Source organism: Pongo abelii, chromosome 11, assembly GCF_028885655.2.
Source record: "Pongo abelii isolate AG06213 chromosome 11, NHGRI_mPonAbe1-v2.0_pri, whole genome shotgun sequence".
NCBI lineage: Eukaryota > Metazoa > Chordata > Mammalia > Primates > Hominidae > Pongo > Pongo abelii.
The window spans coordinates 20,635,298-20,647,918 of NC_071996.2; the positions used below are offsets into that span (position 1 = coordinate 20,635,298).

At 45.3% G+C, this 12,621-nt stretch overlaps 1 protein-coding gene and 1 pseudogene across 3 annotated transcripts in view; one reads left to right on the forward strand and one right to left on the reverse strand.

Moving 5' to 3' along the window:
- The window catches only part of ERCC3 (ERCC excision repair 3, TFIIH core complex helicase subunit), a 38,516-nt gene extending 36,670 nt beyond the window's left edge, over window positions 1-1,846 (forward strand). For 2 of the 3 annotated variants that reach the window (XM_024242935.3, XM_024242934.3), the window contains exon 15: window positions 1,400-1,837. In XM_024242935.3, the coding sequence (XP_024098703.1) occupies window positions 1,400-1,531 (132 nt within the window). In that variant the 3' untranslated portion in view covers window positions 1,532-1,837. 3 annotated transcript variants of the gene reach the window in all.
- Window positions 1,847-8,986: 7,140 nt separating this feature from the next.
- Window positions 8,987-11,895, reverse strand: LOC100450427 (WW domain-binding protein 11-like; annotated as a pseudogene).
- Between the last annotated feature and the right edge of the window lie 726 nt (window positions 11,896-12,621).

Below are 12,621 nucleotides of genomic sequence, written 5' to 3' on the forward strand. Positions count from 1 at the left end.
GGTGTGTGCCCCTTGTACTGTTGCACACAGCTGAGCTCACAGTGGCTGTGACTGGTCTCCTGCTTTGCTCACACGAGTATTTGTTAGATCTTGATGTTGAAGCCCAGGATGGCAAGCAGGTGACCCCAGCTCACCTTGGTGGCGACTGGAGGGAGCATGATGGGCCAGGGGCACATAGTTCCCACACACAGGGCTGCCATCCCTGGCTGTGGGCACACAGTTCTCCTCTGGTTCCTCCTCAGTGATAAAGCTGAGCCCTCTAGCCCCTAAGACTGCTCTGAGGATCAACTCTTGTGGTAGCTTCAATACTTAACTTTGAAAAATGTAGAGTTCTGTGAAAATACTCAGCCTTTCATTTATTCTACAAATATGCCTGCTGTAGGCCAAGCAAATATATGGTCTAATTAGTGAGGGCATCATTATGGAGAATTATCAGGCCTGTCCAAGGGGAGAAGTGCACTTCGGTCAGGTGCGTTTGAAATTCAGTTGCCATTAGAGCCGGAAGGTGAGCAGCTGCTGGGCCAAGGCAAAAAGGAAGCAGCTGTCCCTGGGGAAGGGCTGCCCTCCCTCCAGCCTAAGGCTTTCCTCCCCCCACCCAGGGGCACTCTTCGTGGGAACCCAGGAGAGTGCTCTCATTGCTCTCACTGGTTTTAAGGAGGTGCCTGGTTCATTCTCCTCACAGGATAGCAATGTCAGCACTGATGTGGTTATCCCCATTTTACAGATGAGGTCATTGAGGTGCAGATATTACTTGCCTCAGGGTTACTCAGGGACAGGAGGAGCCAAGAGTCAAGCCCAGGGCTTTCTGTCCTTCTACTTGATTCAAAGCCTCATGGTGGTGTCTCAGGAGATTTTAAGGGACTTCTGCCCTAACTGTTAAAAAAAATTCTGTTCAAGCCAGGCATGGGGGCTCACGTCTGTAATCCCAGCACTTTGGGAGGCGTAGGCGGGAGGATCAGTTGAGTCCAGGAGTTTGAGACCAGCATGGTCAACATATCGAGACCCTGTTTCTCTCTTAAAAAAAAAAATGGGTTCGGAAGTTGTCATTAAGTGAGGCAATGTGGCATTATGGTTAAGAACAGTCTGAAGCCAGGCTACCTGGGTTCAAGTCCCATCTCCTTAAGAGGTATGTGATCTTGGACAGGTTACTTAATCTCTCTGCGTCTCAGTTTCCTCTTCTTTCAGGTGGGGATTATAGTAGTTTTGAGGATTAGAGGAGATAATATATGTCAAATGCTTACAACAATGCCTGAGACACAGTAAGCGATCTGTAAACATTATTAAAAATGATGTATTAAATTTATGTAAGTCTTATATAATTTGCTGTGATTATAAATATTATAAAAGGAGTATCTTTTCTTCTGGAGACTAACATGGGCTGGTCCCCCCTTCCCGGCAGGCATCTCGGCGCTTTGGCACCATGAGCTCGATGTCTGGGGCCGACGACACCGTGTACATGGAGTACCACTCATCGCGGAGCAAGGCGCCCAGCAAACATGTACACCCGCTCTTTAAGCGCTTTAGGAAATGATGCTTAGGCGGGGTACTTCGTTCAAGACCAGCGCTTGGCACCCTCGCTGGAAAGGGATTTTCAGCATAACGTTTTCCTGCCACCTCCTTGGCCTGCCTTCCAGCAGTGGCCAAATCGTGCTGAGGAAAATGTATCAAGAGCTTGGCTCTGCCTTCATGGGGCGTCTAGGGTTTTATAAAGGAGGAGGAGACAATACTTTTTCAAACCTTTTGGGGAGTGGGGTCATTTCTGTATATAAAAAATTTTAATATTTAAGGTGTATTTATCTCACTGTTCTGAATAAACAGAATGGACCATTGAACCACTCTTCATCGTACTAGTGTTTTTATGCTTTGACCTGGGCATGGGTTATGTCTGGATGACCAACCTCCATCAAGGCCCTACTTTGTAGCAAGCACAGATGAGTAAGATGGAGCCTATCCCCAGGGAGCTACCAGGGAGATGTACCCTGAGATAGAAGAAACGTTGGCAGGAAAGGCCTGGGGAGCGGGGAGGGTGACCCAGCCAGAGGGAAGAGCCTGGGTAGTTGGCTGTGGTCCCTGCTCACAGCTTAGCCTGGTGGATTCAGACTGGGGCTTCAACCGCACAGCTTCCTGCTGTTCTGGTGGTCACAGCTGTTCCTACAGCCTCGTCCGAGGTAGACACCCATGTCATGAAGGCCTTCCAGGTTGGCTTCTGGTGTCTCATCTTCTCTGAGAGGGTGACCTCTTGTTTCTCCCTCAAAGTATGTTTTTAGATATTGCTGAGAGGCTAGATTCCTCTTCTAATAGCAGTTTAGTGCCCTTGGGTGTTTTAATTGCTACTTCCTTTATTTTTAATGGCTTTGGGCTTTTCTTTTATGTTCCTGGTATGAAAGCAAAGGTGTTGAGGAAAAGACAAGCCAGGCAGGATTGCTTCTTGAAAGATAGGCATGCATAAGGCATATCCGCCTTGCAGAAAGACTTGTGATTCTGGGGAGGAGGAGGCCCACTTTCCCTGTAACAGGAAACAGCGCTCACACTTGGGGAGTGTTGAAACCCTGGCTACATAAGGCTTCCAAGTGGAGTCCCTGCCCATCCCGACAGCTCGGCAGCAGCTTCTTGGCCTCAGCTCCAGCACAGGTGGGCTGCTCTCTGTGATGCAGCCACAGACTGAGGAGAAGAAAGTTTTAGGTTGGTGCAAAGGTAACTGCAGCTTTTACCATTACTTTTTTTTTTTTTTGAGACAGTTTCGCTCTGCCCAGGCTGGAGTGCAGTGGCATGATCTCGGCTCACTGCAACCTCTGCCTCCCAGGTTCAAGCGATTCTCCTGCCTCAGCCTCCCAAGCAGCTGGGACCACAGGCGCGCACCACCACGCCCGGCTAACTTTTTGTATTTTTAGTAGAGATGGGGTTTCACCATATTGGCCAGGCTGGTCTCAAACTCCTGACCTTGTGATCCGCCTGCCTCAGCCTCCCAAAATGCTGGGATTACAGGTGTGAGCCACCGCACCTGGCCACCATTACTTTTACTGGCAAAAACCACAATTACCTTTGCACCAACCTAATACCTCTTTTATCAGGGGGCTTTGAAGCAAGAGCCACCTGCCTCACATTCTGCCTCTCTGAGCTGACCTTTTGGTGACAAACACACTCTCATAGTCTGGTCAGTAGCTGGTGCTGCCAGGCATCTAGCCACTCTAACAGTGCAAACCCCAGGAACCAGCAACAGGGCCCTCGCTAGGAGTAGAGGGCCCGAGCAGGCCCGTCTGAGGTGCGCGCTTGAGCCCACAGACTCGCCTGTCGTGTAACCCTGATGGGTTGGCACTCAAATGTTCAAACTTGACTGTAACTCTTTTCAGTCTCGCCTCCTGTCATGCCTTTACACTTGAGATCCTCAAACAATACTGAGCATTTCCTGTATTTTCACATTTCTGGCCCCTGTTTTCTTGTCTATTGACAATGTTGGATTTTACCTGAGCCCTGTGATGCTAGGAAATAGATACATTTAAAGGAATCCCTTGTCCTTGGTGTTCTGGAAAATAGCTTACTGCAGAGAACCATCCTACCTGGTATGACTCATGAATGCTCCCCTTGAAGACCCCAGTCAAGGCCAGACACAGGCCTTCCAAATTCCCTTTCTTCGCCTCATAAATTAGCTAAACTGCTTCTCCCCAGTGATCAATGGGAACAAAATGCTTGTGAACCAGACTTTGGTTTAGATTCTCTTCTACCCCCAGACCCCTGAACTTTGGCTCACCCTCCCCTCCACCCCTCGAGAGAATAGACTGGACTCAGGGTAAGTCACTGATTGGATCTACTGTCCCACCATGCCAGTCCCCTCCATCCCACTTCCTGTCTTTTACTTGTTTCCCCTCCCTATAAAAGAAAACCCCTTTTGCCTAACCCTGAGACAAACAGATCTTAATGTTCAGTGCATTCTCCCTGCTGCAGTAGTACACCCCACCCCACCACTTTGCAACAATCCTTTCAAATAAAGTCTCCCTTTACTAAGTCCAGATTTTTTCTTCTGATTTTTCTTAACATTGTCTGTTCTGTGAACTTAAGTTCCAGATTTTTTATTTGACATCATGTAACAAGTTTTTATCTAAATTTCCAAATGTCTGTTGGTAGTATATAAAAATATAATTCATTTTTATATATCAGTTTTTATAGATCATTCCTCAGTCATGCTAAACTCAGTTCTAGGAAATTTTTCTGTAGATTTCTAGAATAAGTAGACTAAAATCAGTGAAGATATAGAAGACTTGAACAATACTATTAACCAACTTGACCTAATTGACATTTACAGAATACTGAGTAACAGCAGTATAAGCATTATTTTCAAATACACAGATCACTTGCCAAGACGGAATCAATTTCAGGCCCTACAAATCCATTGGAAAGTACATTGGAAAGTATTTAAGCCATACAAGCTGTAATCTGTGCCCACAGTGGGATTAAGTTAAACATCAATAGAAAAAGAGTTTGGAAAACCCTCAAATATTTGGAAAACGTGGTGGTTAATTTTAGGTGTCAGCTGAGTTAAGGGATAACAGGTCACTGGTTAAGCATTTTTGGGTGTGTCTGTGGGCATGTTTCCAGGAACGAGGAGCATTTGAAGCTGTAGACTCAGATCCACCCCCACCAACATGGGTGGGCCTCATATATCCATCAAGGGACTAGACAGAACAAAAGAATGGAGGAAGGGTGAATACAAATTGCGGAATACAATATTGCTACATTAAAAAAAAATCAATTGGCCGGGCGCAGTGGCTCACACCTGTAATCCCAGCACTTTGGGAGGCTGAGGCAGGTAGATCACCTGTCAGGAGTTTGAGACCAGCCCGGCCAACATGGTGAAACCTCATCTCTACTAAAAATACAAAAGAAATTAGCTGGGTGTGATGGTAGGCGCCTGTAATCCCAGCTACTCAGGAGGCTAATGTGGAAGAATCTCTTGAACCCAGGAGGCGGAGGTTGCAGTGAGTTGAGATCACACCACTACACTCCAGCCTGGGTGACAAGAGAAAACTCCATCTCAAAAAAAAAAAACAATGATCTTTTTATATACTTAGAGACAAACATTTGGAAGTTGAAACAAAAATACTATTTACAATAGCATAAAAATATGCAATGCTTAGGGATTATCTTATGAAATATGTAAATTCTGCCTGTATTAGCCTATTAATTTAATCTTTTTTTTTTTGTTTTAAACAGGGTCTCACTCTGTCACCCAGGTGGAGTTCAGGGGCACAATCAATGCTCACTTCAGCCTTGGCCTCCTGGGCTCAAGCGATCCTCCTGCCTCAGCACCCCCGTCCGACCCAGTAGCTGGGACTACAGGCACGTGCCATTATGCCTGGCTAATTTTTTTTTTTTTTAATTTTTTTGTAGAGACAGGGTCTCACTATGTTGCGCAGCCTGGTCTTGAACTCCTGGGCTCAAGTGATCCTCCTGCCTTGGTTTCCCAAAGTGCTGGGATTACAAACGTGAGCCACAGCACCTGGCCAGTTTAACCTGTTTCAAATCAAATTCTTAACCAGATTTTTCATGGAAACTTACAAACTAATGGTAAAATAAATGTCAAAGAATAAAGAAACAAAAATATCAAAGAGAATTTATAAGAACAGTGCAGTAGGCACAGGAACAGAAAAATATACCAGTGGAATGGAATACAGAGCCTAGAAAAATATTACTGAGAACTTGATCTGTGAAAGAAGTAGCATTATATAAGTATGTATACACACCCCTACATATCCTCCTACATCTATATCCATTCCAACAGTATCTTTCTATCTATCTATCCCCATGAGTTCACGCTGAAATCTCTACACAGGGTTTACTTGTTTATTTATTTTAAGATGGAGTTTCGCTCTTGTTGCCCAGGCTGGAGTGCAATGGCGCAATCTCGGCTCACTGCAACCTCCGCCTCCCAGGTTCAAGCGATTCTCCTGCCTCAGCCTCCTGAGTAGCTGGGATTACAGGTGCCCACCACCACAACCAGCTAATTTTTTGTATTTTTAGTAGAGATGGGGTTTCACCATGTTGGCCAGGCTGGTCTCGAACTCCTGACCTCAAGTGGTCCGCCCGCCTTGGCCTCCTAAAGTGCTGGGATTACAGGCGTGAGCCACCGCACCCAGCCCACAAGGTTTATTTTATCCTCTATTTTATGTTCACAACTTCATTCTTTGACAATGAGAAAACTGGCTCCCATTTTACACAATATATTAAATATTTTCTTATTTGCTCCCTTATAGGATGTATGAAAGTCATTTCAGACCTGTTAATTTATGCCTCTGTGAAAATTAGATTTTAATTTTAATTCGAGTTCTAATTAGATGACTCTAATTTTCATTTAACTCTAATTTTAATTAGAGTTAATTTTGTGTTAGGGATGTTTGGGTTTGTAACCTGAGGGCATAGAGACTTAATCTTGTGTTACTTGTGTTTTTTCCCCAACCATCCTTCAGGGTGGTTATGTCATTCATTTGAGGAGCAGTTTCATTCATGGGGGCTTTTTGTATCAAACTTTAGTTTGTATAAGATTGTCCTTATCCTCATTGACTTCTTATTTATTTATTTGAGACGGAGTCTCGCTCTCTCGCCAGGCTGGAGTGCAGTGGCGTGATCTCGGCTCACTGCAACCTCTGACTCCCAGGTTCAAGCGATTCTCCTGCCTCAGCCTCCTGAGTAGCTGGGATTACAGGCACGCGCCACCATTCAAAAATGCCCTAGCATTCTGTAATGCAATATTGTGTGACTGAAAGAAACAGTAGTGTAGGAATTGGAAGACTGGATCTTAGTTTGTGGCGGGCTGTACCTTACTATATGACCTTGGGGAATTCACCCAAACTGCTTTTGCCTCCATTTCCTATTTGACTTCTCCATTATATTAGGTCAGAGCACAAGGAAGATCTGAAGAACATATCTAAATTCCAAAATGAAATCCAAACATCTCTCTGAGAAAACCTTTTTTTTTTTGGGATGGACTCTTGCTCTGCCACCCAGGCTGGAGTGCAGTGGCACAAGCTCAGCTCACTGCAACCTCTGCCTCCCAGGTTCAAGCGATTCTCCTGCCTCAGCCTCCCGTGTAGCTGGGACTACAGGCGTGTGCCACCATACCCAGCTAATTTTTGTATTTTTAGTAGAGACGGGGTTTCACCGTGTTGGCCAGGCTGGTCTCTAACTCCTGACCTCAAGTGATCCTCCCGCCTGGGCCTCCCAAAGTGCTGGGATTACAGGTGTGAACCACCATATCTGGCCGATTTTATTTATTTTTCTCTTTTGAGCATGTAAAACACTAACATGATTCCAAAGTCTAGACTGCACAAAAAGTTATATTTAGGAAAGTGCCTTTCTCTTATCCCTGTTTCCTTTGTGTTTTTCATCCCTTTCTTGACATTCCTTGTAGGTATCTAATTTCAGTTTCTGGTTTATCTTGCCTGTGTTTCTTTTTTGCTGAATTGAGCAGATACATATGTATTTTCTTATTTTTCCTTCTTTCTTATTTTTTCTTCTTTCTTACACAGTAGATATCATACTGTAGATAATCTTTCACACTTTGTCTTTCTTTAACTTAATAAATTCTAGAAATTGTATCAATTCATTGAGGTCTTCCTCATTCTTTACAACCTCATAGTAGCCCATTGTGCAAATGTACCATAGTTCATTTAAGCACTGTTAGATGTGTGGCATTTAAGTTGTTTAAATTATTCTGCAATTGCAAACAATGCTTCAATAATAAACCTGTGCAAATGGGTTTTCTTATAGTTGGAAGTATATCTTCAGGGTGAATTCCTGGAAGTGGGATTGCTGATTCAAAGGTAAATGCAGGGACAAGCGCAGTAGCTCATGCCCATAATCCCAGCATTTTGGGAGGCCGAGGCAGGAGGATCACTTGAGGTCAGAAGTTCGAAACCAGTCTGGCCAACATGGTGAAACCCCATCTCTACTAAAAATACAAAACTTAGCCAGGCACATGCCTGTAGTCCCAGTTACTTGGGAGGCTGAGGCAGGAGAATCCCTTGAGCCCAGGAGGCAGAGGTTGCAGTGAGCCAAGATCTTGCCACTGCACTCCATCCTGGACAACAGAGTGAGACTCCATCTTAAAACAAAACAAAACAAACAAAAAATGGCAGGCCAGATGCGGTGGCTCACGCTTGTAATCCCAGCACTTGGGAGGCCCAGGCAGGTGGATTATCTGAGGTCAGGAGTTTGAGACCAGCCTGGCCAACATGGTGAAACCCTGTCTCTACTAAAAATACAAAAAATTAGCCAGGTATGGTGGCGGGCGCCTGTAATACCAGCTACTGGGGAGGCTGAGGCAGGAGAATCACTTGAACCTGGGAGGCAGAGGTTGCAGTGAGCCGAGATCATGCCACTGCACTCCAGCCTGGGCAACAAGAACAAAACTCTGTCTCAAAACAAACAACAAAACAAAACAAAAATGGTAAATGCATACGTAGTTTTTTTTTTCTTGGTGTAGAACATTTATTTATTTTTCCCATGAATCAAAGTTTAGTTCAGTGGGAAATAATTTTAATCAAAGAATTGTACATTTTCTTCCCATATATCCTGCTTTGTATTAGGAAATTATATTGTGATCCGTTTCACTATAAGTAAAATATTGCAAAATATTTACAGGAAAATATTAAAAATAACTGAAACACAAAAGGCAAGATGAAACAAACTGTTTTTTCAGAAATCTCTACTCCAATGCCCATAGCACACAAGAAGAGAGTCAAAACAAATAAGTAACTAAGATTCCCCGATCACAAATTTCCAAAGAACTGGAGAAGGGAAAGAAACAGGGTGAAAATGGTGGTGTGAAAGGGGATGGATGTTAGCAGCGCTGCTTCAATAACTGATCTATTCTGAATGAAATACCCTCTTTTCTGTGCAGTAAATTCTGAACAAGGCTATATTTTGGGATATTCCTTGAACTGAAATTAGAAAACACCCTGACAATGTAAGCGGTTCTTTCATCTAAGTTTAATAAGAGCCTCTTTCTCCATGGGCCACTGTTGTGAAAAAAAGCCTGTTCGGGCATCAAAAGCTGTCACAGCAGCCCTTCCATCTCTTTCATGAAAGCCTCGTAGACATCATCCTTACTTTGTACCGAGACAGGAACAGAAGGACCAGATTTGGGTGCTGCTCTGGCAAGAGGCACAGCAGAATCATCCTCTGACTTTCTTTTTTTTTTTTTTTTTTTTGAGACAAAGTCTCGCTCTGTCGCCCAGGCTGGAGTGCAGTGGTGCGATCTCAGCTCACTGCAACCTCTGCCTTCTGGGTTCAAGCCATTCTCCTGCCTCAGCCTACTGAGTAGCTGGGACTACAGGTGTACATGCCTGGCTAATTTTTGTATTTTTAGTAGAGATGGGGGGTTTCGCCACGTTGGCTAGGCTGGTCTCAATCTCCTGACCTCAGGTGATCTCCCCACCTTGGCCTCCTAAAGTGCTGGGATTACAGGCAGGAGCCACGGTGCCCAGTCCCTCTGACTTTCTTTGGAGAGCAGCAGTAGCCCCTTTATTCTCCTGATGTACTGTCAGTGCAGTGGGCAAAAATCGAGTAATCTCTGCCTTGGGATTAGTGATCTGTGGCTTGGCACTGATGGTTGCTGTGGCTTTCTTCTCAATGGTGGTTGCACTCATATCATCTGCCTTGGGCCACTGAATCAAGTTGGGTGGTGCACTTAAAACCCCAGGGTTCAGCCAGGGAGCTGGTAGGAAAAGCCCAGCGGGGGCAGGTCCAAGTGGAGGTACCAATGGTGGGTGCATCATGCCAGGATGAGGTGGAGGAACACCCAGAGGTGCAGGGGGAGGTACTTTTGGTGGGGGTCCCCTAGGAGGGGGACCAGGAGTCAGACCTGGAGGTGGACCTGGGGGAGGGCCAGGTCAGGCTGGTGTTGGTCCTGGAGGTAAAAGTCGGGGTAAGGGCCCTCGGAATCCTGGCATTCCAGGTGATCTCAGGAATGGAGGAGCTTCTGGAGGTGGGCCAAGAGGAAGGCCCATAGCTGGCCCAAGAGGCCATAATGGTGGAGCAGGTGGTGGTCCAAGAGATGGTGGTCCTGGGATGGGACGTGCTTGTATCTGAGAAAGAGGAACACGTGTGTGGCATTTAAGTTGTATAAATTATTCTGCAATTGCAAACAATGCTTCAATAATAAACTTTGTACAAATGGATTTTCTTACTGTTGGAAGTGTATCTTCAGGGTGAATTCCTAGAAGAGGGATTGCTGATTCAAAGGTAAATGCAGGAACAGGCACAGTGGCTCATGCCTATAATCCCAGCACTTTGGGAGGCTGAGGCAGAATGATCACTTGGGGTCAGGAATTCGAAACCAGCCTGGCCAACATGGTGAAACCCCATCTCTACTAAAAATACAAAAATTAGCTGGGTGGCAGACGCCTGTCTGTGAAGAAGCGGTGGATGTGCCGTCAGAATGAGACTCTTCTTTATGCTGTTTTTGTGATTGTTTATCTGCTTCAGAGTCATCAGAATCATCTTCATCATCGTCCTCTGAAAATTCCTCTACTTCTGGTCCCTCCTCAGGGACTTCTTGACCTGCCATGGAAGCACTATGGCTTGAAGAGGAGTTAACTCCTTCATGTTCTTCTTTTTCTTCCTTGATTTTCCAGGCATATCTGCAAACCGTACACTCAGACCTGAGTTCTTTTCTTCATTGCTGGATCACTCACCATCATCACAGTGCACAATTCATCCCCCCACTTTCTCCGTCTGATCTGTTGGTGTCACAATTATCAGTATTGTTACCATGCTTATGTTGGTCCTTGTCCTCAGAAGGGCCATCATCTTCACTGGTGCTAGAAACATCATCACCATGAACTTGCCGGGCAAGTTCGGGATTATATAACGTGTCTTCTTCATCTCGCCTATGAGGGGGAAGATCTAGGGCAAAACCCACTTTACGGCCATACATGTGCAAGACTTGAGGAGGAGGTGGGCTGGGGGAGGGCCAGGAGATTTTCTGCCGGGGGGCAAACGTGGAACATTATGCCCAAGAAGAGGAAGGATAGAAACTGCCCGAGTTGGAGGTCCATAGGCTGAGGTTTTCCTAAGGATGGAGAGTGGCTGGGACCAGGAAGTGGAATGTCCTGGATCAAAATGTTGGAAGGAGCATGTGGCACATCTGGCAAAGGAATGCTCTCCACTTCCGCATGCTGAGCATTCTCGACAGCCATCAAAATATTGGCTAAGTTGAGCCCTCTTCTGTTCATACTCTATTTCTAGTTTTCTCAAGTCCTTGTAACTATCTGGATTTTCTTTTTCACAGAGTCATAGAATATGTTCAAAGGTTTCACACAGTTTTTTACGCTTGTTTTTCAGTACTTTCTCATTTAACTGTGGCTGTTACAGTGGGTTAAACTCCATTTCATCCAGTTTCTCCATGTCCCTGGTAATCTGTTTGGGATCCTTCATTTCTAAAAAACGCAGCTACGGCCGGGCGCAGTGGCTCACGCCTGTGATCCCAGCACTTTGGGAGGCCTAGGCGGGCAGATCACCTGAGGTCAGGAGTTCGAGACCAGCCTGGCCAACATGGTGACACCTCGTCTCTACTAAAAATACAAAAATTAGCCAGGCGTGGTGGCACACACCTATAATCCCAGCTACTCGAGGGGCTGAGGCAGGAGAATCACTGGAGGTGGAGGTTGCAGTGAGCCGAGATCGTGCCATTGCACTCCAGCCTGGGCAACAAGAGCGAAACTCCACCTCAAAAATACCAAAACCAAACCAAACCAAAACAACAACAACAAGCACTGCAGCTCGAACCATCATGCACTGTTTTTTGTTCTTTAATTCTCTCTTCTGGGATTCCTTTCGGACTTGGTCTGTGGGGTTCAAAAATTTTCCACTGTTGGTGGATGACGTAGACCTCCATCCCATGTTGAAAATTTGTGTGGTTTACTTGTTCATTTAAAAAAAAAAAAAAAAGAAAGAAAAAAGAAAAGGGAGAAAGAAAAACACTTCTGCTGTGCTCCCAGGACTGTGAGAAGCGGGGAGGCGGCAATTCTCGGCCTCTTTCACTTTGTAAGGGCCTCTGGGTCAACCCCTCAGCCACCGCCATCGTGAAACCTTGCGCCCCTCCCGCATATGCAGTTTTGTGAAATGCTGCCACGTTACCCTTTACAGGGTTGTACTTATTCACATGCCCCCTAGCCATGCATGAGAGGATTGTCTATCCACTGCATTACCATCAGAGTGTATTGTTCTATTTTTTAAATGTTGAAGATATCGGCTGAGTGCGGTGGGTCACACCTACAACCCTAGCACTGTGCAGCTAAGGCGAGTGGATCACTTGAGCCCAGGAATTCCAGACCAGCCTGGGCAACATAGCTAAACCTCATCTCTACAAAAATACAAAAAGTTAGCAGGGCCTTGTGGCACGAACCATGACTGCACCTCTGCACTCTGGCCTGGGTGACAAAGTGAGTCTCTGTCTTAAAAAACAAAATAAAAGAAAATATTATAGGTGAGAAATGGTATTTTAGTGTAGTTTTAATTGACATTTCTCTTATGAATTAGGTTGAAAAATCTTCATATATGTGTGTGTATGTGTGTGTGTATGTGTGTATGTGTGTGTGTGTGTGTATAAATTCCCCATTCTTATTT